The sequence below is a fragment of the Anser anser genome (assembly GCF_964211835.1).
Source record: "Anser anser genome assembly, chromosome: Z".
Classification (NCBI taxonomy): Eukaryota; Metazoa; Chordata; class Aves; order Anseriformes; family Anatidae; genus Anser; species Anser anser.
This window is the reverse complement of record NC_139723.1, coordinates 38,482,787-38,508,388: the sequence shown is the minus strand read 5'-3', so window position 1 is coordinate 38,508,388 and position 25,602 is coordinate 38,482,787. Positions and strand designations below refer to the sequence as shown.

At 39.9% G+C, this 25,602-nt stretch overlaps 1 protein-coding gene across 36 annotated transcripts in view; it reads right to left on the bottom strand.

The window, feature by feature from the left end:
- The window catches only part of CDC42SE2 (CDC42 small effector 2), a 76,093-nt gene that overhangs the window by 10,781 nt on the left and 39,710 nt on the right, over positions 1-25,602 (bottom strand). For 24 of the 36 annotated variants that reach the window (XM_083816099.1, XM_083816100.1, XM_083816096.1 and 21 more), the window contains 2 exons: positions 21,329-21,651; positions 20,729-20,854 (listed from right to left, as the gene is read on the bottom strand). In XM_083816099.1, the coding sequence (XP_083672225.1) occupies positions 20,729-20,854; positions 21,329-21,382 (180 nt within the window). In that variant the 5' untranslated portion in view covers positions 21,383-21,651. The remainder of the gene's footprint in view (positions 1-20,728; positions 20,855-21,328; positions 21,652-25,602) is intronic. The other 12 variants (XM_083816116.1, XM_083816115.1, XM_083816113.1 and 9 more) reach the window with 1 other exon arrangement.

The following is a 25,602-nucleotide window of genomic DNA, read 5'->3' as shown; positions in this document are numbered from 1 at the left end:
TTGGGAAATCATTACGATTAACTAACTTGCTAAGTGTCTGTTATCTTTCTTTTTAGCGTGGGTCAAGTTACTAAAAGATTTTCTATCAAAGGCCAAAGAAAGTTTAAAATCTAAATTACAGTATTTGATGTTTTGGCTTGCCTTGTCCCAGTGCATCCAATTCCCTGTTTACTAAGGGGTGATGGCACGGCAAGGAGCTCAGCAGAGGTGAGGTGAGAGGAAAAGATTTGCAGAGGGATCCTGGAAGTGGAATATGAAATTCCGTAATTTAATGGCTTAGCTCAATTTGTTCCTTTGACAAAATTCTGCAGAATTTGGATTGCAAAGCACATACCAGGTAATCTTTACCCCACAGAAAGAATAAAATCATCTTTAAAAAAGTTTAAGAGATGCAGGTTTGCGTGTTAAATGTTTGAGAGGAACAGAAACAGTTTGAGGACCCGTCTGTCTCTGAAGCTTTGCTCTAAACACATACACTGCATAACCTGAAATGGGAACACATTCAGTTACCATAGTAATGAAGTAAAGAATTGATGTCTCTTCTATTCTTAAGCTGTGAGCGATGCTTTACACCCACATAAGGTAGCACCTCTTTTGAAGTACAAGATTAGAATTGAGAAAGCCACCAATGGTTGCTTTACAAGAAATTATATTAACCCTGCAAGCTTCTAGAAACTTTTGATAAACTTTTAAAAACTTTTGTTTGAAAGTTATGAATCACCTAACTGAAATACCTTTTTAATAGTTGAAAAAAACTTACTGCTAGAAACTAATTTTTTTTTTTAAAAAAACAACTAGTTGCCACTGATGAACCGAGGCATGTAAAATTTCCTTTTTATTCCCCTTTCCTTTCAGTTTGAAGAGAAGCGATCTTTTCTGACTATCTCCAAATTTTGTCCAGAAGTTGGGCTGCATTTCTCTAACTCAAGCCAATTCACGGTACAGCAACAATTCTAGACAAGTTCTTTGCCTCTATGTGTGCATGCACACACACGCAAAAAAAATTAAATTTCAGAATTTTTTCTCCTTTGCAGTTACGTACACCTGGCTACCCTTCCTGACAGGCCCTTTCAAACAAACACACACACACACAAAACACTTTAGCGGGCTGATAATTATTTTCCTGGAAGCTGGAAGTCACACGTGAAGTCAAACAGACCAACATACAAAGATAGCCCAGTCAATGCAAGCACCAGCCTACACACACAGGAGATCAAGAGCAAAGAAACCTCTTGTTTAGCTGGCAGAAGATCGGGTTCTGCATAACCTACATCAGATTTTTTGAAGGTATCAAAGAGATACAAATCCCAAATCCAAATATGAGTGAAATATAAGTGATGCACAGGGCTTCCGTGGATCACACAGCACAACACAAATGCCTTTGTTGATTTGACCTGCACAAGCCTCCATCTCAGACCCTGTCAGTGATATTGTGGAAGCAGATTTGGACTATGATCTTCAATATATATATGCAATACATTTTATTGCATGTAATTAAAATGCTACATCATACTTTATCAAAGCATACATTATACAGATTGATAATGCATCATATATTGCGTATCAAGGCATTTTTTCTGTAATTTAACATTTTTCTGTGCTCCAAAAAAAGTAGCACACAATAAACTGAATTTGAAAGGGAACAGCATTTTGATCTACATAGTCTAATCTTGTGTGTCACATCTCCAGCCATATCCAAATCAATATGAAGCAATCCATATACAAAACGGCAAGTGATGCACCTTTGTTTTTCGTGACACAGTTCTTTTTGTCTTTCATTCCATCTAATTATTGGCAGACAAACAACTTGGGCCAAATTTGTCATCGTTTCCGCAGATTGCACAAGATGATCTCTATTATCCTTCATGACAATCTGTTATTTTGGCTTCTCTGTTAAGAAGCAACATTGCAACATCATGCCTGCACTTTTATCGTCTTCTTTTCTGAATAAAATGAGAAACATCTTTTAACTTCAAAACAGCCTTGATACATAATCAGGCAACATCCCCCCCCCCCCCCCCCCACAAAACAAAACCCACCACGTTTTGGCGCCTCATCTGACGCAAAGTAAAAATGCCAGCTTCTTGAGATTCATTTCCCAGTGCTTTATTAGTCTCTCCTCTAATTTTAGACTATTTTTGAAAAAATAATTCCTTAAAAGGAATTCCTTAAATCGAGGTATTCATAACATTACGTATTAGAGTGGGATGTCCTAGCAGCATACGATGCTTGAGTGCGTCACGTTCACCTGCCAGGGTGGCTTGCACTGAGTCAGCAATGCTCAGTGGTGGCTTGCAGGCTCAGGAACCTAGCTAAAACAAAACAAAAAAGTTTTTCCCTTTTCTTAAATGACTACCGTCATAAAATAAGCTTATCTCTCTTGGCAAGAAGGTAACAATTCCTCTTTGAAGCCAAGATCAAGACTTAATAAATTTACTTCCTGACTCCCTACTGGGAAACTTTCCCTGGTGAACAGAGAAATGAATGATCCAGCTGGAGGCTGGAGGGCTCCTTTGCAGAATGAGTTTCTGTGGTCAGAGAATGACCACTTGCATTTATTACTCCACAAATTTTGCTCTTTTCAAAGCAAAAAGACAACTGAAAATGCAGACGTTAGAAAGTTGCACAGATTTTAAACCTGTCTCCATAACATGAGGATCATTTCTTCAGACTGCTCCATCACTGCCATCTCAGTGATTACAATGGAATCCCCTAATACAGTAGGAAGCAATTTACCCTCCACTACAGCTCTTTACGAGCTTGGCTTTTAAGTAACAGCAGGGTAATTTGAACATGATGAACCATAATCATTTTTACCCACATCTTCAAATCCATGCCACACTAACAGATTTATAGATAATGCATCTTTCCATAATGAAACAATCCTAATCCCAAACTTTACTAAAATAAAGTAAAATAAACTAAAATAAATCCCAATGCAGCCTCCACAACTGCCATGGTAGGTATGAGAAACACAGGCAAGGAACATGCTGCTAGTTCTCCTCTCTACCTGACCAGTGTGTTTGTTCTCATGACTAGGAGCTGGTTTACACAGAAATCCCACGCCGCACGGACAGGCTATCATGACAGTGATAGGAAAGAATGCAACTTGCTAAACTGTTTTTGAAATAGGAACTATCAGATCTAGAGGGGGGGCAGAGCTATCGTGCTTGACCTTCTGCCACAAGTAGCCCTCAAATGGCAATAGTTTTTTGTGAGTTTCTGTTACCAATCATACTAGTGTTAACTTCAGGCTAACCCAATGCAGAAAGCAAGCTTTTAATCTGTTAATTTGCTCTCTGGGATCGTGCACAGCAATCAAGATATGAGTTTCAAAACATCTCCCTGAAGACAAAGCGATCTATTAAAGTTTTCAATGAGACAACTCTTTTGAAACAGAGCTGTATCCTAGCTTTGTATTCCAGAGCTCAGCTGAAACTTCAAAAGCAAAACTAACCAAAGATAAAGCTAAGATAGAAAACCAAGAAAAGGATTTAATCAGAGACAAGCTAGTCAATCATTTCAAGACAGGGAATTTGGTCTCCTAGAGGAGAAACTGAAAGAGCGAAAACACCCTCCATTTTCTTTTCCTCCTTTGATCTCTCCTGCTCTATGTATTTGCTCTGAAGAGAGTGCCAACAGCGCAAGCAGTGGGGTCCCTATTCACACGAAGAGCGAGGTACTCTCTCGGAACAGGCAGTATCAGATCACCGTGTAGAGGTGGCTTTCTGCCCTCCCACACACATGCTGTTCTGCTCCCAGAATAGCCGGCCGCGCGCAGGACGGCCGCGTCCACCGGCACGAAGAGCACAGCACAGCCCTACCAGCCACAGCGGGGTCAGGCGTGAGAGCAGCGTGGGGGCTTCTGCTTCTCAAAACAAGCTGTGGCTTGAGTGGTGTGTCTGAGCTCCGAATACCACCCCATCAAAATTAGATAGACAGGTCTGAAGAGTGTTCCAATGTTCAAATGCCTCATAACAGTTCTCCTTCCATAGAGGCAAAACAAAGAAGTTAACTAAGATAATATGCAAAATAAATTAAAATGCCAACCAATCCCTTCAAATCACTGTATTTCAGTGATAGATTTCTTCTAAAGCAGTAACATTTAGGATCTAAGCCCAGCATACCAATGCCCTGAGTACCAAGATCTTCATCAACTGCAAAACTCCAAAGCTGTTACCATTACTAACAGATTTTTCTCGGTCACTTATATTGACATTTTCTAGCAGATTACTTAGAGAGTCTTGATTGCTTACATATCCTAGAAACTATGCTTTCTGTCAGACTAGAAGCAAGAAGAAAATCAGCTGAGGTTTTCACGACAGTTCTTGAGCAACAGAGATAAGCAGGAGGCCTCCAGCACACTCAGCTTTCATCAGGTTTTCTGAAAATCCAAGATGCTGCCTGACTCCTCTAGCTAAAGGAGAGTTAGGAAATTGAGACAAAAGGTTGAAATGAGAGATTTCTTTAAATAGTTTAAGCTGCTTTCTTTAGCAAATTGAATGTATTTACCACCTCCTTGAGTCTTTTGAAGTGTGCGCTTTCTGATCTGTTTACACAATATTCTCATATTATACTGGTGTTAGTCATCAGATGACAAAACTGGCAATTGTAGCCTATGTTTTCTAAATAAACAGGAAAATTTGCCAGATTAGGTCAAATGACTCTGAAAGACAATAGGTCTTTCAAGAAACATGTTTAGCTCTCACATTAAAGGGAACTCGTTTTATTCCAGAAGCTTAGACCAACTTTAAGTGATACAGTAAATGAGAATCCATTACTTGATACAGATAGTAAGCACTTTCCTTTTCAAAATACACATTGCCACAATTTGAAGATGACATTTATAATTTGTCTGCCACATTTTACCAACTTCTTTCCAGTAAGTTTATTTTCATTGTTTAGTGATTAATGCCTTTTTAACGTAATCAATAAAAAACAACAGTCACCTGTGATAATACTGTTTTTCTACTACAGCAAACATCCTTCTTCAACATCTTTAGACAGACTATGCTGTCTGAGGGCAGAGTAGCAGGCCGTTCATCAGCTGTATGAACAGCAGGACGTAATGCAAAGAACAAGCCAGTCAAGATACTGGCTTGTGGCATCTCAATAAAAATCAGATCTTTGCATATAAAATGCACTCTTCTCGTGCAGTTGCCAGGTGGCATAACTTCCAGCATGTCAGCTGTTGCTTGGAACAAGTGCTTATTACCACCCCACAGCTGGAAACAAATTTTATCTCTGCAGCTTTTGGAGTGAATCCAGAACTGTGACACAGGTGAGGGACAAAAATTCTGCAGCATGTGGCGCACAAGGAGAGACTGAAAGAGTGGGTTTGTTCATCCACAAGGAGTGACATCTGCTTGTGGTTTTTATTGGTCTTCCACCACGTGAAGGGATGGTAAAGAAAGACAGATTTAGAGCTGCGCAGTGACAGATGCAACGACCTGAAGTTCCAACATAGCAAATTCTGGCAAAAGTTAAAAATAAATAAATAAATTCATTGCTAGGTAGTGGTCAAACTCTGGAACAGGAACCCAAGGAATGTGAATGTCCATCCTGGGAGATCTCCAGGACTCAGCTGGCCATGGCCCTGAGAAAGCTGGTCCAGCTGGCTCTGCTCCGAGTGGGGGCTCCCACTAGACAGCATCGAGAGGTCCCTTCCCACCTAGATTGTTCCCCAAGTCTCTAAATTCACATGGTGGTGGAGAGAGAGAATATAGACCAATACAGTGAGCTGGAATTGACTTTGTTGTAACACAGATGTGGTATATTCTCCCCAGTGATCAAAATCAGAACATTAATAACGAGAGGTAGATTAAACAAATGATGTAAAGATACACCACAATATAAGCTCTCTGCATATTTTTCATAGCCTCTTAAAACAACAGATCCCAGAGTCCTGATAACAACACACCGAGACATGCATCATGTTAAGCCCTCTCTCCTTTCACTTGCTGACCATTTCCAAAAAGAACACAGGAAATATTTAAAAGGTGACCTGGCACGATGAGAGTTGCAGCTTTCCAGAGGAAATGTGTCAGGACTTGCAACACGAAGCCCCTCCTGTTCAGCCAAAGGAGCATCACCCCCACCAACCAGAACACAAACAAAAGCTTCGGGTGTCCTTAAATATGCTGCGTATTGAAATTCCTTTGTTATGAAGTTGTATTTCACGCTTGCAAATCCTGAGAATTTCTACAGATAGCTGTCTAATTTAAGCAAGTTTGTTATGTCCTCTGCATCCAGGTGTCTGCATGTATTTGCATCTATACAGAAGCATACACAATGCATTAGATTACATACATTACATTACATACAAGCCTTCTGTACTCCTATGTACACTTACCTCTGTATGATCTTCTAAATCTGAATTATATGTACATACCAAACTCCATTACAGAAAAATATAAGAGAAAACAAACTGAAATATTGCTTCTGAACAGGTAATAGCCACTGCCAGATACAGGATCCTCAGTCACACTCTGAATACAAAACCAATCGCTTTCCAAGTCTAACGCTTTATCTGGAGCAGCTAGTTGAAACATCTGCCTCTGTGAAAGTGACAGCCCTAAACACACTGCAATATGTGCTCGCAAGCAGCACTCGTGTACTGCACATTGTGATCCACCTTTGACTATGACGAGCTGGGGCACGTGGTATTCTCAGAAAGCCTCTGAACCCAGCTCCTAGTAATGCCACGACAAGGAGAAAGCGGATCTTCTGGAGTTATGGCACTGATACTTCTTTTAGTGGTAAGACTCATGGGTGGAAGCTTTAGTACTTGTGCCGCAGTCACAAGTCACAAACAAAGCCACAATACTTAATAACAATATCCTTAAGAATCAACACCCACAAACATAGCAAATTCATCAGCTTTGTGAATGTCAACCCCTAACCTCGACAATAGTTTGCCCAAAAATCAGCACCTTCTTGTTCGAATATATACATATTCAATGAAAGACCTAAGTAGTCACGTGGTTTTCTAGGGGATTACTGTGCTTCTTACAACAGTGATGTTTTACCACAGTATTTTATTTTTTTTTGTACAAATCCTTTTTTAGGAAAATTAATTCCTCTACAATTTTCCACGTGCCAGGTCCATGAGACACACTGCTTACTGCTGACCTTTCTGGCAATCCTCCCATTGGTATTTTCCCTTGCTGTTATTTTTCACCTGTGTGAAATTATGATCTCTGGGTTGTCCTTACTGCTCCAGTGGCACCCCGACCAGTTACCTCGTCAGCAGCAAGCACTGTCACACAGCCTCCGGTACCCCATTTCGCAGCTGGGAGAGGTATTCATAAACCTGCAATCACAGATCTGCTTCAATGGCCATCCCAATTGCTGCTCCTGCAAAGCTCCGAGATTTGACTGCTGGCACTGGAAACCTGTTCACCTAGTTCATCTCAGGTAAGTCGCTCAAAGAGGCGCATCCCATAATACATAACGATGTAGTCTGCCTTTAGTCGCTCTTACAACGTCAAAGCAAAAAGGAGCTACAGCCTACACAAAGGAAGCAGGAACAGCCTCCCGTGTTCTACCCACATCATGAAAAATAGTCACGCTTTTGAAAGGTGATCCCAGCAGTGCATGCGGAAAAGATGGTATTACACACAAAATAAAAGAAAACAGCACAACAAGCACCCGAGACAATTTAGCAACGGATGGTCCAGTAGGTATTTTAGGACTGCTTAGATGCTGAGCCCATGTGTAGCATAGATAAAAGCGCCTCCGTAAGTGTATGCTACCAGCAACTCTTAAGAAGCATTTGAATCAAGAGCTGCACTCAGAGCCCAAATAGCTTTCTGCTCAGCTCTCAACATCCGGAACAGTATCTGACACTGAGCTGCAACACAAAGGCCTGCACCCATAGGTGCCTTCTCACTCCTGTGGCAAATTTCCAAAAAAGATGAAAGGGCAGTTGTTCAGGGAGGTAACAGCAGAATGGTGTCCCATTGCAAAGAGCACAAAAATGAAGTCCTTTCAAGGAGTGTTCTGCTTTCCCCAGCAAAGCAAAGGAGTCCTTGCTGCCTGGTCCAACCTCCTATCACAAGGAAAACACTAATTTCAAGCATGTACAGGCACTTTTGTATAGTCTAGCTGAGGCATGCCACAATTCCACAGGTCTTGGAGTGTAAACAGTCATTAAGTACTTAAATTTCATCAAGTCAAAGTGCCCCGTATTACTAACTTACTTGTCAAATTCTAACTCTTCCAAAAGCAGCCTGGGTGAAAAGTTGTAGTCAGGTGTAGCAGCAATAGCTCCTCACACATCTACTGGCTGCACTGAGATGCACAGATTTTGTTAAGCACAGATTTTGTTAAGCACGAAATATCACATATTTTCATTATTCAGAATTTACTATCCACAGGGATCTTTGAGTCCTCCAGTTGCCATTATGGCAATTTCAGGGCAATTGCTTCCCGGTTCTACAAAGGGAGTCAGCTTCTACCAGAACCAAGGCACAACAAACATCAGCTAATGGCTACAGATTTACAGTCACTGGCAGTTCAACAATAACAACAACAACAAAAGTTAGGGAATGGAGAGGAGAAAAAGCAATAAACATACAGAACAAAAGCAGGCTTTTTACACAGCTGCAGGCTGGGAATTTCCAAACTAGGAGCATAACTGTAAGAGTAGACTATTTATGGTAAATATTTTTCCCTTTCCTCTTCAGAAAATGGAACCATGTGATACCTGAAAAGATAAGCATGCAACTCGATCTTCTCATCAGCTAGAGTTACAAACACAAATTTGTTGGTAGGAAAATACATCTATTGTTTCTAAATTACGGAGAAACAGCAACTAAGGTAACGCATTGCTACCACACTGCTTCACAGCCAGGTATCCTTTACCAACACACAGGTCTCCAGTGGACTCCGGCAGCTATGCCAATACAAAATTGGGTTTCAACAGATGAAGCCATCATGAAAACTGCTAAATTCTTACTGTATCAGATGATTTTATGAGATCCCTATAAATCAGTGTCACCAGTCTATGCCACTCAAATATACCTCCACAATCAAGGCACAGGATGTGCAAGAGCTTCGTTTTCCTCCCTGCGTGGTCTCAATGCGTCACCTCCATCCACAGCCCCTGCGCAAGAGCACTTTGCCATTTCACCGTGGTTCACCGAGGTTCTGGGAAGATTCAAAGATCCATGGCCACAGGCATTTGAGTAGCCTTCTATAACCGCTGTCCTCAACCGCCAGTTTGGACAATGTGCTTCTCGATAGCTTCAACATTTTAGAGTAAGGACAACTGCATACCACATCAAAATAATTTTGGACAAGAAGAACTGTAACAACATGAAATGTCACACTTTTCACAGGCAGCATCCGAGTTGTATGCCATGGTATTGTTAAAACACAGGCAGCCACTTTACAGGTAGCCTACAGAGAGCTTCTCAGAGCCTCTTCGCCCTGTCACTTCGGATACAGTGCAATAGAAACACTTTTGAAATTGAGAAGGCTGTGGTGGTCCCTTTCACACCTTTCCTGCTCTCTCTTTGGCATTCACTCCAAATCCCTCTCTTCACTGCCTGTTGAGATGAACACACAGACACAGAGAGCCAGGGAGATTTCAGATGACTGACACTTCCAGCCCATAGCCTACTTCTCAAGAGTCCTCCCTGCATTTGCTCCTTGCTCTTTTCTATTTGAGTGACTTTTACCTCTGTCCTGGTCCCCTAAAGATGTCTGTAAACTTTGTCATTTGACAGATGTCCAGGCAGGAATTTCACCCAAGTGATGCTGGCTATTCTCACTGCACGGAACAACTGACTGACAAGTTACCTCTGTAAAGGATCCCAAAGGCTGCCTAACCAGAAGACGATAGAGCAGTATTAAGGAATCCTGCCACTTTAGTTTCTGGCAATTCCCTCACTTTCCTTTGTCCTAAATCATCTGCAGCAGCTTTGTTAAAATCCCACATGAAAAAAGGGAGTTTATATAGCTTTACAGAAACTTTAAAAGCTTATCCTTATAAAAACAACGTATACTTGGTTTATGTACCAGCAGCTTTTATGGAAAACCAAACATTACAGCTTCAGAAGTGACCATAGCTCTATGACACCATTCTAGACAGTTTTAATCATCCACCTCTTTAGCTTTACGGTGCTAATTTCAACATATTACACTGGAAATTCAAATAAACTTTAAGTACTTTTTATTAATCTAATGTTTTTTAAAACTGAAGGGCAAGCACCTAAATCTTTCCTCTAAGAACAGCACAAAGGGGTTTTGTTTTCCAGCTGCAAACTGCAAAACTAAAAATGTCAAAAAGTAGAGAGAGACACGCTATCATCAGTGCTCTCAACGCTCCCTCTTTGGAATTGTTAAGAAAAAATTGAGAAACCCAAACAAACCTTTCTGCCATTCCCAATTTTGTTTCCCTGCAGGCTTCATCTTCAAGACCACTCCTCTGTGTTCTGAGACTGTATAGTTACAGAACGTATTTATTTAAGAAACTAAAACAAGTGAACAAGCATAAACAAAACATAAAACTTAGGTATGGCTGGGGAACAGTTACAGCATGAACTGTACCACATTTAGTGCATCCTGCAGCATTTCTAGTCTTACACTTTGTGAACATAAATGTGTCTGCTGAGTTTGGTTATAAGAAATAAATTGTTAAAAACATTCACCCCTGCAATGCCTGCAGGGCCAACATAGCTAAGAGCCTATGTTGAATTCTATTCCTTCTTGGGCATGACCAAATTATTTACTAAATTCCAATGAGCTGAAGCAAAGGGATTACTTGCTTAAAAAAAAAAATTTACTGTGCCAGTGTGGGAAAAGGACTCAGCTTGACTCTGAACTTAGACTGAGTTTGCAGACCTGGCATCTGGAAGTTTTACGTATTTTCAAAGGTGTCTCCTTGTAAAAGCGGATTGCTTGATGTATGTTTTCTTAAGCAACAAACCGCTATATGGTAAAAACAGGTTTTAGAGTTGTATTTCAGAGCATGCTTGCAAAGACAAGTTTTGCCTGTCTTTTTACATAAAAAAAAATTACAAGGACACAAGAAACAATCAAAATCATCTTATTTCCTGTATCATTTTTCTTTCATTTTCACTGAGGAATAACGTGAGCTGAACAATTCTGGAACACTAAATTACGTAAGTGATATAATAACTTTATGTAACAGAATTACTTGATTGTTTTTCTTATTATAAAAAGTAAGATAGTTCAGACAGATGTATGGCCTTCCATTCATACTGACTAATCAGAAATAAATATTTGCAGTGGTGTCAAATTCAGGGAGAACAAGCAAGAAGGAGACAAACTTATTATAGAACATCATTTTGGTGAAATGAAACCTCATACCAACAGCATACAATTTTGTTGTCTTCAAAAGGATAATCAGATGTCCTCGTATTTGTAAAATAGTATGTCTGATGCTACAAAGCAGTTATTTCATACAAGCATTATGTACTTCAGAAATTCCTCTTGCCTTTTAAGTAATCTCTGTTTGAAATGAACAACAAATAAAATCTAAAAAAAACCACACAGATTTCATCTATAATTAACATCATCCATTTTAAGATCTAGTGAGAATAAATGTTTGCTGTTACATTTAAGCTGCACTACTTTCAATAAAAAAAAGTACTGATGCTCCTCATACTCACTATTGATAGCAGCCCAGTACTGGTTGCACGGTGTTTTAAGATTTGCACTGTCTCCATGTTTAGTTTATAGAAAAGATGATATCCACACAGCAGAATGGGCTTACTCATCTTTGACAGGATTTAAAACACAGCTTTTAAAAGCAATAATCAAGTACCCATAATTTTTCTCTCTGATCTAAGTCCCACTTCCTTATATTCTTAAGTATACAGACAACTGTTTTTTTCCATCCTCCCCCAAAATCTTCCTTTGCATTACAAATTGATGAGCCATTTAATTTTCAAAGCTTAATTCTGGTATCACAAAAAGAAAACATGCATCTAATACTTTTCCATGGAGAATAAAAGGGCCTGTAAAGCTCTCTTGCCTGCTTTCTGTAGATCAGCATGCCTACTCTTGTTTTGGCATTTCTTTTTCTCCTTACAAGCTCAGCATTGCCCAGCTAAATACAAGAACAACCACAAGCAGTCCAGCATACTACAAACACACACACACACACGTGCATATTCTAGCAGATTTTTTGGAGTACGTGCCCACCAGGATTCATTGCTCCCATTTTAACACTGGTCACTAAACACTATCTAACCATCATCCTGGTGCCTAGGCACTAAATGCTTTTGAATTGCTAGAGTACAGAAACCTGTATTCCAAGAAAATAATATTTGTTCTAAGCAGAGCTAAATAACTTGTCCTATATTAATATCACATTTAGACTTTCAGGTCTTTCAAGAAATTTACCTGGAATAGATCTGGCTTGGAAGCTACCTAAGTTTACAGGAACTTTATGATTCATAAAAAGTAATTTCCTTTTATAAATAAAACACTCCCTTCACACACAACTTTAGTTCCCAGTCAAACACTGCCAAGTGTGCTTTCTTCAGGGAACTTAATTCATGATAGCATCAGCATTTCAGTTCGCAAAACTGAGAGAGCACCCCCAAAACACAAGGTATATGCAAATACATATAATGAGGTAAAGATAATTATTAAAGCTTGTATCTCTTTAGGGTTTTCAAAAAGACAGTTGTACCATCTCTAAATTTGCATCATACTGGCGTAACCTCCCAATTAACATCTATTCACCCTGTGCGCCCCAACCAGCTCTTCTGTTCTCTGCTCATTTAAGATCAGAGGATCGGAAGGAGGTGGATCGCTATTCACTACCACGGAGCTCCCCAGGAAACCGGCCTCGCATCTTCCAGCTGCAAAGCAAGGGTAACGCCGACCTCCCAGCTGAGTCAGGCCTGAGCTCGTGAGCAGCAGCACCGCTTGGGGCTTCCAGCGAGGACATGATGAAAATCACTCAGAGCTCAGGAGAAGACACCGCCACGAACTTCCAGCTCGTTCACCTCAGGCCAGCTGTCACCACAGTCACGGCCCACCAGAAACCTTCTCACTGTTTAAGCAGGAAGACTTCAGGGGCCACAATTTCTTTCAGGGCAGTGCAGGCAGGGAGCTATGTACCACAGCACACCCCATGGTGAAGCAGGGGGGGGAGGAGCCCCTGGCCAGGAGCCGTATCTCAGCCGTGCTGGTGGCGCAGTGAGCTGCAGGCCGCCCCTCCATGCGGCCCAGCGCCATGGTGCCGGAGCACTGGGGCGTCAAGTGCCGTGCCATGCCACCAGAGTGACGGTCCTGCCCAACTCAGGGACAACCCACTTTGGTCCCAAATTATTCCTATGCATTATAAGGTAGCCGAATGCCTACTCTAAGCCATCTTGTGCCAAAACCCTAGTGCAGGCCTGCCAAAGATAAGGCAAAATTAAAGCGCGATTTGACAGCACCCCAATACTAACGTGTGCATCGTATGAACCAGCTAGTCCTTTGCAATAAACCCTTTGTCAAGAAGGAAGGTTACACTCATAATAAAAAACAGCCATACCACAAGCAATAGGGGAAAAAACAAACGAAACCAATTACGAAGACCATGTGCCCGCTGAAGACAGTGTGTTGTGAAACCACACTATTTTTCTGAAACTGAACAAGCTAATTACAATTGCACCAAGAGAGGTGAAACAGGCGAGGAGTATTTAGAAGAATTCCACGCAAGCCATTCTCTTCTGAAGACAGGTCGCTCTCAGTGCACAGCATGCCTACAAATCACTGGGTGTTACAGGTGTATTTGAGGGGGAAAAGACAAAGGGAGATGGTATCTGTTCTCAGCCACTGTAAACTACAGCTCTCCTGAGGGTACACCCAAGCAGCTAAAAAAACTCCAAAATTATCTGAAAAACAAAAGCTGAATGGTCCAGAGAGGAATTACTTCCCTAAATCTGCATCAGTGTGTTTAAAAACTCCACTTTTTCTGCTCAGCCTCCACTCCTCTGTTCCCCCTGCTCCGTGGTGGGACATCAACCCAGAACTATGCAAGTCGACAGTTCAGAGTGATCAGCTAAGCCACTCTGAAAATGAAAGTGAGAAAATCATTGCAAGCGATTATACATTAAATCCTCTGGCTTAAGGAGTACCTTGTAAGTCTCTGAGGATGCATGAAGAATAGCTATAACACAAATCAATGGGAACTCTGTTTTCATGCATGTCTCATATAAGCAAGACTCATGACAAGAACTTCAGAGGCAAAAGTTTGAGGAAACAGCCTGAAAAAGGCCAATTTCCATTATTTTGAAATGTTAATGTTGGAAATTCAACATGTAAGGTTACATGGAGATATACAGCCATTTAAAATGCATATCCTGTGAGTTATATTTTGTCAATTGTATGTTGGTTATAAGAATGATCTCCAATGCAGTATCTCAGATCCATTACAGAAGAGTTACAAAAAAAATATAGTAAGATTGCAGAGGAAGTTTCTACTCTGTACTCCCTTTTGTATAAAAATAGTTAAAGGTAAAAGGCTGAACACTTAGCTGCAAGGCAACAACTTCTCTCTCTGTTCATTAACGCTAAGCATACTTCCATTCGGAGTCAGTGGATGTACAAATCTCTCAGACTCTACGCCCAATTACCTCTGCCTCTAGCTGTTGGCAGGTAGAAATACCTCTCAAAACTACATGCTGGTGTCTTCAGGTTACCTACCCACCCTGCTCCAATCTGGAAAGCAGGAGAAGAGGGGAAACAAACTGCTGAATTTCCAAGCATAAAAAATAAGGGATGCCAAAAACATCAGAACTCTTGCATTTTCAACTTCCATTAAAAAAAAAAAAAGTAGAGAAATTGCTCTGGACTTGTTCATTTCAGAAATGCCCCAGCATCTTCTCCAAGGTTGGCTGCCAAACTATTAACTTTTGTTATACGGTATCAATCATTTCTTGTGGCAGTTCTTTTTGTCAATGACTTATACTGGGTTTTGCTGTTGAAGATGTCTTTTCACTTAAAAAAATCGGAGATTTAAAAAGAAACACAGGCTCTAAAACTGGTGTCCACATCAAAGGATACTATCTACTCCGTCCCCAAGTTTAAGCAGAAAGCCTGAGCTCTACAGAGACTGTAGATATAAAAGGCATATTACATCCTTCTTCAAATATGTTGATAATGGCATAACACATTTTCATCAACAGAAAGCTGGCATCATTCTTGTTTTTTTCCCCTCAAAAGAGCTAGTTTCCATCCCATCAACTGGCATTATATTAAATAAATAGCATTGATACAGCTAACTCCAAGAGCTCCTAAAAATGTCACAGCTTTATCCATAATAGAGTATCACAAAATATTCAGTTAATTTCCATGCAGAGATTTATACATACATGCAGAATACTGCCTCTCTTTTTTGTTTTCTTTGTAAATGGTTTTACACTCGAACACCACAACAGATTTCGAGATGTGTGGGGACTAATTTAAATTTGAAAGGAAAATCTAAAGCAGCCCCATCAGGCTAAAAGTAGCACAAAGAAATCAGGTTTGAGACATAAAAGCTAAGTATTTTGCTGCTTATTTAACTCTGCCCCCCTTTAATAAGGTGTTCCCTCAGGCTAGCTCTACAACATCCCTAAAGAGCAAAAAAGAAGGAATTTCAAACATCTGAAACTGGCAGCTTAGTACGTAATTCAATATGACAACTTTGAAATCTGAGGGCTCTGCAGAGTCGTCACCTTTTACATCTGAAGTCTTACATAGGCTTACTGAATGTGGTAGGATGATCAAACTTGATGAATTGGAGGGCCTGAACGTTTTGGTCATTTTGAGTCAGAACCCGTGCTTGCAAAACATGGCAGAATTGAATGGAGAAGCTGACCCAGTGTTTTTTCAGCAGCAAACATCTCATTTATTATGCACCGAGGGTGATTTATTCTGCTTTTGTTACGCATACAGAATACTTAATTATCTTTACTGTGCCCAATTTACTGAGAGCTACAGTGGTAAGATGGATCCTTGGCTATAGACAGAACCCCTTTTCTAGAAAAACAGGTACAGCTGACACTACCTATCAATGGTAAACTTCCTTAAGTAACCCATGTCAAGATGATTTATGTCACCTGCAGCACTGATCAGTCAATAAATATAGCAGTATGTGCACTGTTCCCATTATCACCAGTGAAGAGGTCAGTTTTTGTCAGCAGTGTTCCTTCATTACATGGGTCATGTGTGCTAGCCTATTAAAATTATTCCACCTCTTCTAACATGAATTTGATCTACTTTTTTTTTTTTTCTCCCCAAAAACTGGAAGAAATAGAAAAGGAAAAAAATAAATCTCATGCAAGACTCCAGAACAGAGTATTTTTCAAAAATGCTAAGGCAGGAATGCCCAGTATATCTGACTGATCGAATTTAACTTTCACAGAATTTACAGAATGGCTGAGGCTGGAAGGGACCTCTGGAGGCCACCTGAAGCAGGGACACCCACAGCAGTTGCCCAGGACCACGTCCAGGCAGCTTAAAAGCTTCAAGGAGGGGGAGTCCACAGCCCACAGCCTCTCTGGGCAACCCATGCCAACGCTGTGTCACCCACACAGCACAGCAATGCTTCCTGATCTTCAGAGGGAACCCCCTGTGTTCCAGTTTGTGCCCATTGCCTCTGGTCCTGGCACTGGACACCACTGAAAAGAGCCATGAACAGCAAAAGTTTTAAGTTCTTTTACAACCTAACTTGAAATCATTTGCACAGAAAGCCAGCTCTCAGAATTGCCCAACTTTCATTTTTGATCTCTCAACCAGAGATAACAAACAAGATTGGCTTGATGTGAAAACAAGTTGTTGGTTTTTTTTCCTGCCTTTATGGGCTTCCTCACTCTAAATCCAGGTCTGTCAATTCTATTTCATACATCAAAAAAGACAGGACAGAAACTTTCTCAACTGCTTTTAGCATTTATGGCATAGCATGCAGCAAAACCATAAAAAAAATGTTGACAAAATGTAAAAGCCTCTAAAGAGGAGAGAAGCAACAAAGAAGAAACTAATTAACTGGAGAAGGAAACTCAGAGCTAGACAGAGGAAAGCACACTTTATTCTTTTATAGCAGAGCAATAATTTCAATGCAAGGTCAAAGAAAAATAAAGAGCTCAATTGTATTGGGCGGTGGCCCAAATTAGATGGGAGTGCACCAGGTTGTGACCGAAGACTTCTCACTCCAAAAATTAACTTTGCAAGTTAAAAACGGGCAGGACAGAAACAAAAAAGTGGAGGAAAATAACAGAACCCTGGTGTAAGCAATGAGCTTAGCCTAGGAGAGAAACTAGGGCCATGTTTTTCTACGAAAATCTGCAAGACAAAAGGCTCACTAAACTCCTGCTATCGAGCAATGCATCTGGTAGTTGGGATTTAGCAGAATTTACCAAACACAGCAGTGGATAGGACTACAGCACATAGGATGCATGGGAAGAAACACTCATCACATCACTGGAAAGTGCAAGATCAGCTTACAGAACCTACAAAGAGCGTTTGTGGGAAGTGTAAGAAACCTGGTGCATTCACAAAGTATTACTCTTCTCAAAATAAAGACGGGCTAGGGTCAGATCATAAGAGATTAATTTCAGGCTATTTAAAGAACCAAGAAAAATATGCCCACAGTTATTTCTTCAACAGATTAATATCACCTCCTTATCACCTTATGAAAACAGATGAAATCAACTAGTTGTTTGAAATTTTCATTGTGCTAAAATGTATTAACACAAAATCTGACAAGAGAAAATCAGAGGTCGGTATGAAAATACCTTCCCTTGGCTTCTGTTTGTGTCCTTCCAGCGTTCTGCTGGGGTACTAAGGGGGTATCGCAGGGTATTAAAAAGCAAGACTTAAACCACCCACAGGAATATGCTTTCTTCAACTGTATCAATATTTAGTTTTGTTTCTTTGCATCGTCCATTCCTTCATTTATCATCCTATTTCAGAGAGTGATACAGATTCATGTTCAAACACGCCTCTTTAATGATCATATTACGAGTACTGCAGTCTTGGAAACACTGAGAGGAATATTTAGCAACCAAAATAACATTAGCAGAGTGAGTAAAGCACTGTTTTCCAGGAAGCCCCTGCTTCATTTCAAGGCAACACAGTGTATCCATTTAGCCCTGACAAAAGACATAGAGAGGCTGTAACTGCACAGTGATACATTTCAATCAAATCTGATTGATTGGTGATGGTAATAAGTAAATACTGCCTTTTAATTAAGGAACCTCCCCAAGTGCTCTAATATATACCACAACACTGTTAGTGTACTGCTCTGGGGTATGCTGTTAGAGAGATGATGCCATTGAAATTTGGCGAGCAATGTGCTTTTATTGCAATAAAGTTTACAAATCTATCTGCAAAGGCATGGTTCAAAACCATGAAAAAGAACTGGAAAGCACTAGCGTGCAATTCTAGAAGGCCTACAAAGTAATGGAAGTGACCCAGAAAACGTCTTTGTGTGCAGTCTGAATAACAGTCTTCTGTAAAATTGACTGAAATGACTCAGTACACGTATGCGTTTATCTTAAGGGCATTACAGCTGAAAAGATAGGAGATGCCATACACAAGACACCTCATTTGATATGCCAGCATTTTGCCAGAATAAAGCAGAAGGAACTCTGTTCCCACATCCTGGGTTTCAAGAGAGGTGGAAGTGCCCTTAACTCACTGGAAGCTACAAATAACACAGGAACACATGCAGTTACTCAAAGTTCAGTTTTCATTTCGATCCAGTTAAAAGCCTTTAAATTTAAGTCAATATTCATGACATTAAAGGTGTCCCCTGACAAAGATTATGAGAAAAGAATCGTGTTGCAGAGAATGTAAATTTAAAAATAAAAGAAACATTTTAAGCTTTTTGCAGAGTAAGTAGCAAATCAGGTAACTTGCTGCTTTCAGGTATTATTCTGAGAGACCATTAGTTTCTAGCGTTTCTGCAAGACCACATCAGGCCTTCCACAAAAGGAGCATGCTTTATGGCTGAGCTTGAAAGTGAAAGCTGGGACACTGTCAGTGAGGTCATGAAAAGGTTGAGGTGCAGAAGGTAAAAATAAAAGGCGGCACATGAAAGAGATAAACTGTGCAGACTACGCATTTCTCCTGAGAAATTGGATTGGATTACACCAACAGGCTAAAGGTACGGTAGGGTTGGACAAGGACCTTCTACGCAAGTCTGCAATTTTTGCCTCCCTTGTAATAAAACAAACCAGTAAGTCCTGCATGGTCGGATGAGCCTCAGTGTCATAGTCACAAAATTTTGCAATACATTGAACAATAAGAAGTAATAAAAATGTAACAATAAGTAGTAATAAAAATGTAAAAGTATAGAAATTGTCTTTAAAAAGGACTTGGACGGGACAAAAGGACAGGAGTTGGACTCGATGATCCTTATGGGTCCCTTCCAACTCAGGATATTCCATGATTCTATGGAAAAGTAGCATGTTTTTCAGCACCAGAGTCTCCTGAACCATCTGGCTCTCGAGTTTGCTTACACTGATAGTATATTCATTGCTACAAGCCACAAAGAAAAAAAATATTCATGTACTTATTCAGGTGCATTTGTATCTGACTAAATCCTCCACTTAAAGCAATGGCGTGTGGCAGAACAAAGGCTGTACAACGTGACAGCACGCTGTAAAATGAGCAGAGCAGCTGCGTGGTGGAAGGACAGCTAAGGACCCATGGTCAAGCACAACTAGGCAGGCCCACAAAGACTTTTTCCTGAGACCTGTCCTGAAGAAGTTTGTCACTTTGTAATGAGCAGGCTCCTACAAGAGTTGAACAGCTGATTTCAAGAACTAGGTCAATGCTCTGCTAAGTGCTATCTGTATCTTAAACATATGGATGGCTTTAGTTTTCTAATCAAATGCACAGCACTGGATCAACAGAAACGTACAAAAATGGGTTGTTTCCCTTTTCTCCACTTTTAAAGTATATGCTCTGCCCTTTCCATGGGTTGTGACTGACAGATTACAACATGCTGCATTAACACACCATGTATTTTATGGGCAATAGTTTAACTGCATCATAAAGCTTGAATCAAGATTTTAATAAGGAGTAAGACTGAAGATTCTTGTAAACAAATGCAATATGCCATTTTATATCTCAAAGATTTTAAAAGCCATGTTATTTTTAATTGAAATATATAATCCAAAAAACTATGCAAATAATTTTGGCTATAGATGGGTGGCATTTTAATGGACTGCACAGCATTCAGGCAGGAGGAGGGGACTGCAGCTTCTCATGTTGGTATCTGAGAGCTCATCTCCCTCAACTTTACTGGACTAAGAGTGAGATAAAGCTGTATTTATTTGTTAGAAATTAAAATGGTCAAATTTCTAATACTTGCATTGACACCTAAGGATCATCCAGGTATTGAGCAAGGTCAATTTCTATGAGCTTTTTTCTTAAGTCATCAGACAGGTATTTTATTTTAAATCCCTTTGCTTCCCTGAAGCCAAATTATCAACTGAACATATTAGTGTGAGTTTGCTCTATTCGCTCTGGGATTCTCTTCGTCATTGCAATTCAACATCAGTGGCCACATTTGCAAGATGACTGTCCTTTCTATGTATTGATTTAGCTTGATCTCGATGTCACACAATACAATTTTTTCTCCAAGTGCTAACCATATTCCTTGTCAATTCCACCCTCAAGCAGGCGGACTTTCTCTCACAGCACTGGACTTAATGCACACTCTAAAGCTAGTTCAAGAAACCTAACAGTATTTCTGTACTTATTTCCTTACGTATGCTTTAAAATGTTCTTCTGTCCACTTGTTCACTGTGTACTTTTTCCACACAAGAGACATTCTGAATTCTTGACAAAAATATCCACAGCATGAGAACATCCCTTCACTCTCCAAAGATTTCATCTAAAAATTAAAAAAGCAACTAAGTCTGAAATCCTGACTTCAGTTAAGGTGTACTGGATTTCACTCTGTGTTTCTTAAGAGAACTATTCCCTTCCTTCACTATTGTCCAGCCACACCTCAAGACAGGCCTTATACAGTACCAAAGTCATGACATGTCCAGATTTCCTTTTGCTTTTTGGCAGATATTGAAGTGCCAAGTTAGGTCTTCTTCACCCTTCCCTTCCCCCCTTCAATTCAAACATACAAGCTTGCATTTGAAAGACTTTGGATAGAAATGAGATTAAGGATAGGAAAAAAGGTATGTGGCATCCATCTAGAACAGACATTTTTCTGTCCCCACTAAGCCATTAGTTAATTCCTTACTTCTCACTGAGCTTGGTCAAAGAGCACTAATTTAAAAAGCCGTTAACAAAAACAGAAAATCTGAGCAATACAGTTAATTACAAACAAAGCAGTGCTGATGTTCATACTTACAGGCTGAGGCTGTTCTGCAATACAGCAGTTGAAACACAACCAGAACTCGCTCATTGTTTACAGTCTGAAGTGCGTACGCAGATGAAAAGCAGGACTTGACTTCTGTAAACGTATCTCCAGGTAGTAAGTTCTTTAAATAGATTTATTTATAATTGTTCCAATGTGAATTTCTTTTTCTCTCTTGAGCTTTTCTCTGAAGATAAATCAGTTCCAGGAAAACACGGTGAAGTTAGAAAATTATTTCAGAGTATTCTTTCAGCAGGTTGGTCCCAGCACCACAGAAATGTTACGTACGCTTCTTTGGTCCGTAGCGTTAAGTGAACCTGAAAACAGAAGTACATTATATCAAAAAAAAAAAAACCTAAGATACAGAATTTCATACTCCCAGAGAGCCACCCACACCTGTGATTTCTTGCTGGTATCTTGAACCCCGAGTGAAGAGATACTAGCAAACAAGTCACATGCTTATTTCTACAATGACTACTCCAAACGGCATTTAACAGAAATCCAGATGAGGTTTAGGTTCTAGCTTTTGCTAGATGAAGCAATACTGAGGACCAGTGTCCAATCTTCTGGCAGCCATCTTGGTTTGATCTGATTCTAACTTTCTAATGTCATTTTTGAAAGTGACAATTGACCACACATACACCCTTTTAACTTAGGAAATTCTGCCTATTGGCACTTCATGTATCTTCATAGCAAAATTATACAATCCATTTACAGAGCAAGTTTTAAATACAATTAACACCAACCTCATAGCACAGCTGTCAAACAAAAAGCATGATTTTCTAAATACCAAGAAAAAAATCTGCAGAAAACTTGGTTAACACTCAAGACCATTTGCCTTCTCTCTTGATCCTGCTGTTTCATGTACAATTTACTTCAAAATAGGAGATTACTTGTAGAGTTTGAAACTGTTTCCTTAAACCTTCAAAATTCTTCATGTGGAACAACTGAGGCTCCAGATTCCAGCCATTCCTTTGCTAAAGTAACATTTATTGGTTAATCTCCAACCCGTTTTTTTTCACTAAGAGTGCAATAAAAATTTCAGTGAGATTTCATTTTGGTCATTTATCTTGCCATCATACAATTAATTTGGAGGGAAATGGAAGTGAAAGAAAGTATTCAGAAAAATTCACATACATGCTCCTTAAGAGTTTTAAATATGGCTGCAACTTCATTCATAGAAATTTTGTGTGTGCATACCTATGCACTGCTGTCTGTATGCAGCTCTTCACAGAGTGAAGTGATTTGGAGACCCCATGGGATACACAAGCAACATCTTTATGTACGTATCTGTACATACACACAGAGCGGCTTGCATGAGTTGCTTGTCTGGCACAGCAGTCACACTTAGCTGCTGCCTTCATCAGTTCTCTACACACGACACATGTTAGCCATGAGGTCCCTAATTTACTGCACACAAGCCAAGCTACTGTACTGTGCTGCCACTACAAGCCAGGTACTTTCCAGGATTGTTGGCTGTGATGTGCATACGAAGAAACAGCAGCACCTTTCCTGTACTAAGTCCAAACCCTCTGGGAAGCCTTCCCACTTCTTACCTTTCCAGAGGCTGACAGAGGTTCTTCAATAAATAAACATGTGCTGCGGTAACAACATCTAAATAGGAAAACTCTAGCAAAAGAACATCTATCTCCTAGCCTTGAAAGAGCTATCAGTAGTGTTTAAAGTAAGTTTACATGCATTTCTTACCCAAAAGTCAGAATGGAAAAAATAATATTTTACTGTCTTTCCTTATCACTAATACCATACAAAGCAATTTGATTGAACAGAGATATGAAAAAAATAAACAAAAAAGATCCTTCTATACGACCTTTGGTTTGACAGTCTCATTTCAAAAAGAGGCTTTAGTACAGTACTAATATTTATTTTTTACGATTTAAGATGATGATTTCTGCCTCAGAAATGGCCATCTAAACCCCATGTATGTGTCAAGAAGCTGCAATCAAACACGGGAATTATCAACCAACAGTGTGAACTGCAATAGAACTTAAAGGGAAAAAACTTAAAACACTAAATGTCTCTAAGGAAGTTCTCACATCATAATTAGGCAACTTCGCATCATTTTCTCAATTCTAGTGATTTAAAGTTGGATCAACTTTTAAATAGCCAGAGCCTAACATAGAAAAGCTTGATAAGAAAATACACTGCTGTTCCCTCCAATTTCAGAATTTGCATCCCACATAATTCTTTTCTTGACTTGATTTAATATGTAACAAAATTGGAACTAGAACACGCTAAATTTCTGTTAAACATATAACAATTAACATTTTTAGCCCAGCAACTGTACGTCTTATCTCTACTTAAAACTGAGGGTTTTGCTTCTGACAGGCTCCAAGTTGTTCTGAAATGCAGCAGTGCTCTCCTAACTCTAGCCATTCAGATTATGAGCAATTGCAAAAGCAAGTACTCAAAATTACAGCATTTTGAAGTCTAATATACTGTAACCTGCACAAGCTATAAGCAGGAGTCTTGCATGCATCCCCTCCTGTTAGGCAAGTGATGCAGTATTTCGAAGTGCAGCTCCTTTTAACAGTGGTGCTTATTTAGATCTGACAAGATCCAGATACAACATATCACATTCTTGTTTTCACAAAGGGTTAATTTTCCTCCAGCTACTACAGCCGTGTACAGCACACATACATGGAAAGGGCTGGGAAATTCCTCTGTTGATTGGCCCACTCACTTGCGTGCTAGTAGCTACAGTGCTCTTCGTCTTGCTGCAGCCTTTAAGCGCTATGCTCAGCTGAAGCCCTGGGAACAAAACTGAAAGGCTTGGCCATGCTTCTCTGAGCCTGGAATGCTTTTCCTGGTTACAAAATACTCAAGTGTGCACAAGATTTTTTCCACCCAGTCGGACTCATCGTGGTGGACTTGAATCCTCAAGCACATAATTCTAAAACCGACCTGCCCCCTTACACGGAAAGCTACCAAGTGCCAAAACCAAGCTAGAGATTACAAGTAATTTTCTCTGATTATACATTTATTCTTAAAAATGCATTTTTCTCCTCTATAAGCTACAGAGGGCCACATTTGGCTTAAATTTCTTGGTTCTACCAGCAGTATCAAGCAGTTTTTCAATATGTACTCTTTCAATTACAAATAAAAATGGGGTGGAGGGGAGGAAAACACATCCACTAAGTATGGCATCTTTTAAAGAGTGATGGATTTTTATACATCCCGCTCTGCTAAAAACATGATCTATACAGTGGCCAAGTTAACATAAAAGACCGGGTATAAATATGCTGCACCAAAATGGAAAGAAAAAACGATTCAGCTAAAGGCAAAACGGGATATCAACACTGTGGAATTAACAGGAACACACTTGCACTTCTCTTATGCTGCTAGTAGCTTGTTTAAAGAACAAACTGAAATAGGGAAATTCTGCTCCTCTTTTCCAAATTATTGGTTATTAAAGAGTAAGAGAGAAAGGAAAATCAATACAGTGACCTACAAATACAAGCCAGACAACTATGTAATACCAGTCCTCCAACAATTTCCTAAGAAAGTGTTCCTGCAAAGCCTGGACTACCCCAAATCTGGCCACAATTAAGCAGATCCTAAAAACTTACACAGAACCTCACAGCCAGTTCTCTGTTTCGTCACAGGATCAAGCTGTTAACACGGCACTGTGCGATCAATGAATCACACCACATGTGTGTGAACTCCTGTGTTCATCCCTGCGGACCTGCCAGATCAAGGGGACAACACTGGGGCCACAACTGAAGTGTGCAGTTGAAGACAGCAGCTCCACCACTCCTCAGTTTTCCTCTTTCCACAGCTTTGAGGTGCTTGGAGTGGCAGACCACCACACAGCTCATGTTGAAGGACAATGTGCTTATTCTACCTGAACTAGAAAGTCAAAACGGTGATCAACGGTGAAACACCTGTTTGCTTTTATCCAGTTTGAACTTTCTGAACTTTGAACTTGACTTGTTTTATTTAGAGCATTCAGTTCATAAACCAATAACTTGTAGAGTTATTTGCTGAACTTCTTTGCCATATATCTTGCATACTTGCAAGATATTAGTGTAGACACTAATTTTATATCATTTATAGTAATGTCTAGTATGAAAAAAATTAAAATACTAAAAAGGAGGATGCATTGTTATTCAAAGGGGAAACCAGTAAGGTTATTTTCATTACTTCGAAGTTTATTCTAAAATAGCTGACGTAATGCAAAAAAACGAAACTATTGCCTACTGTTAAATACCAGTCATAAAGGTGGTAAGCGCAAACACTGCCTCAGTGGT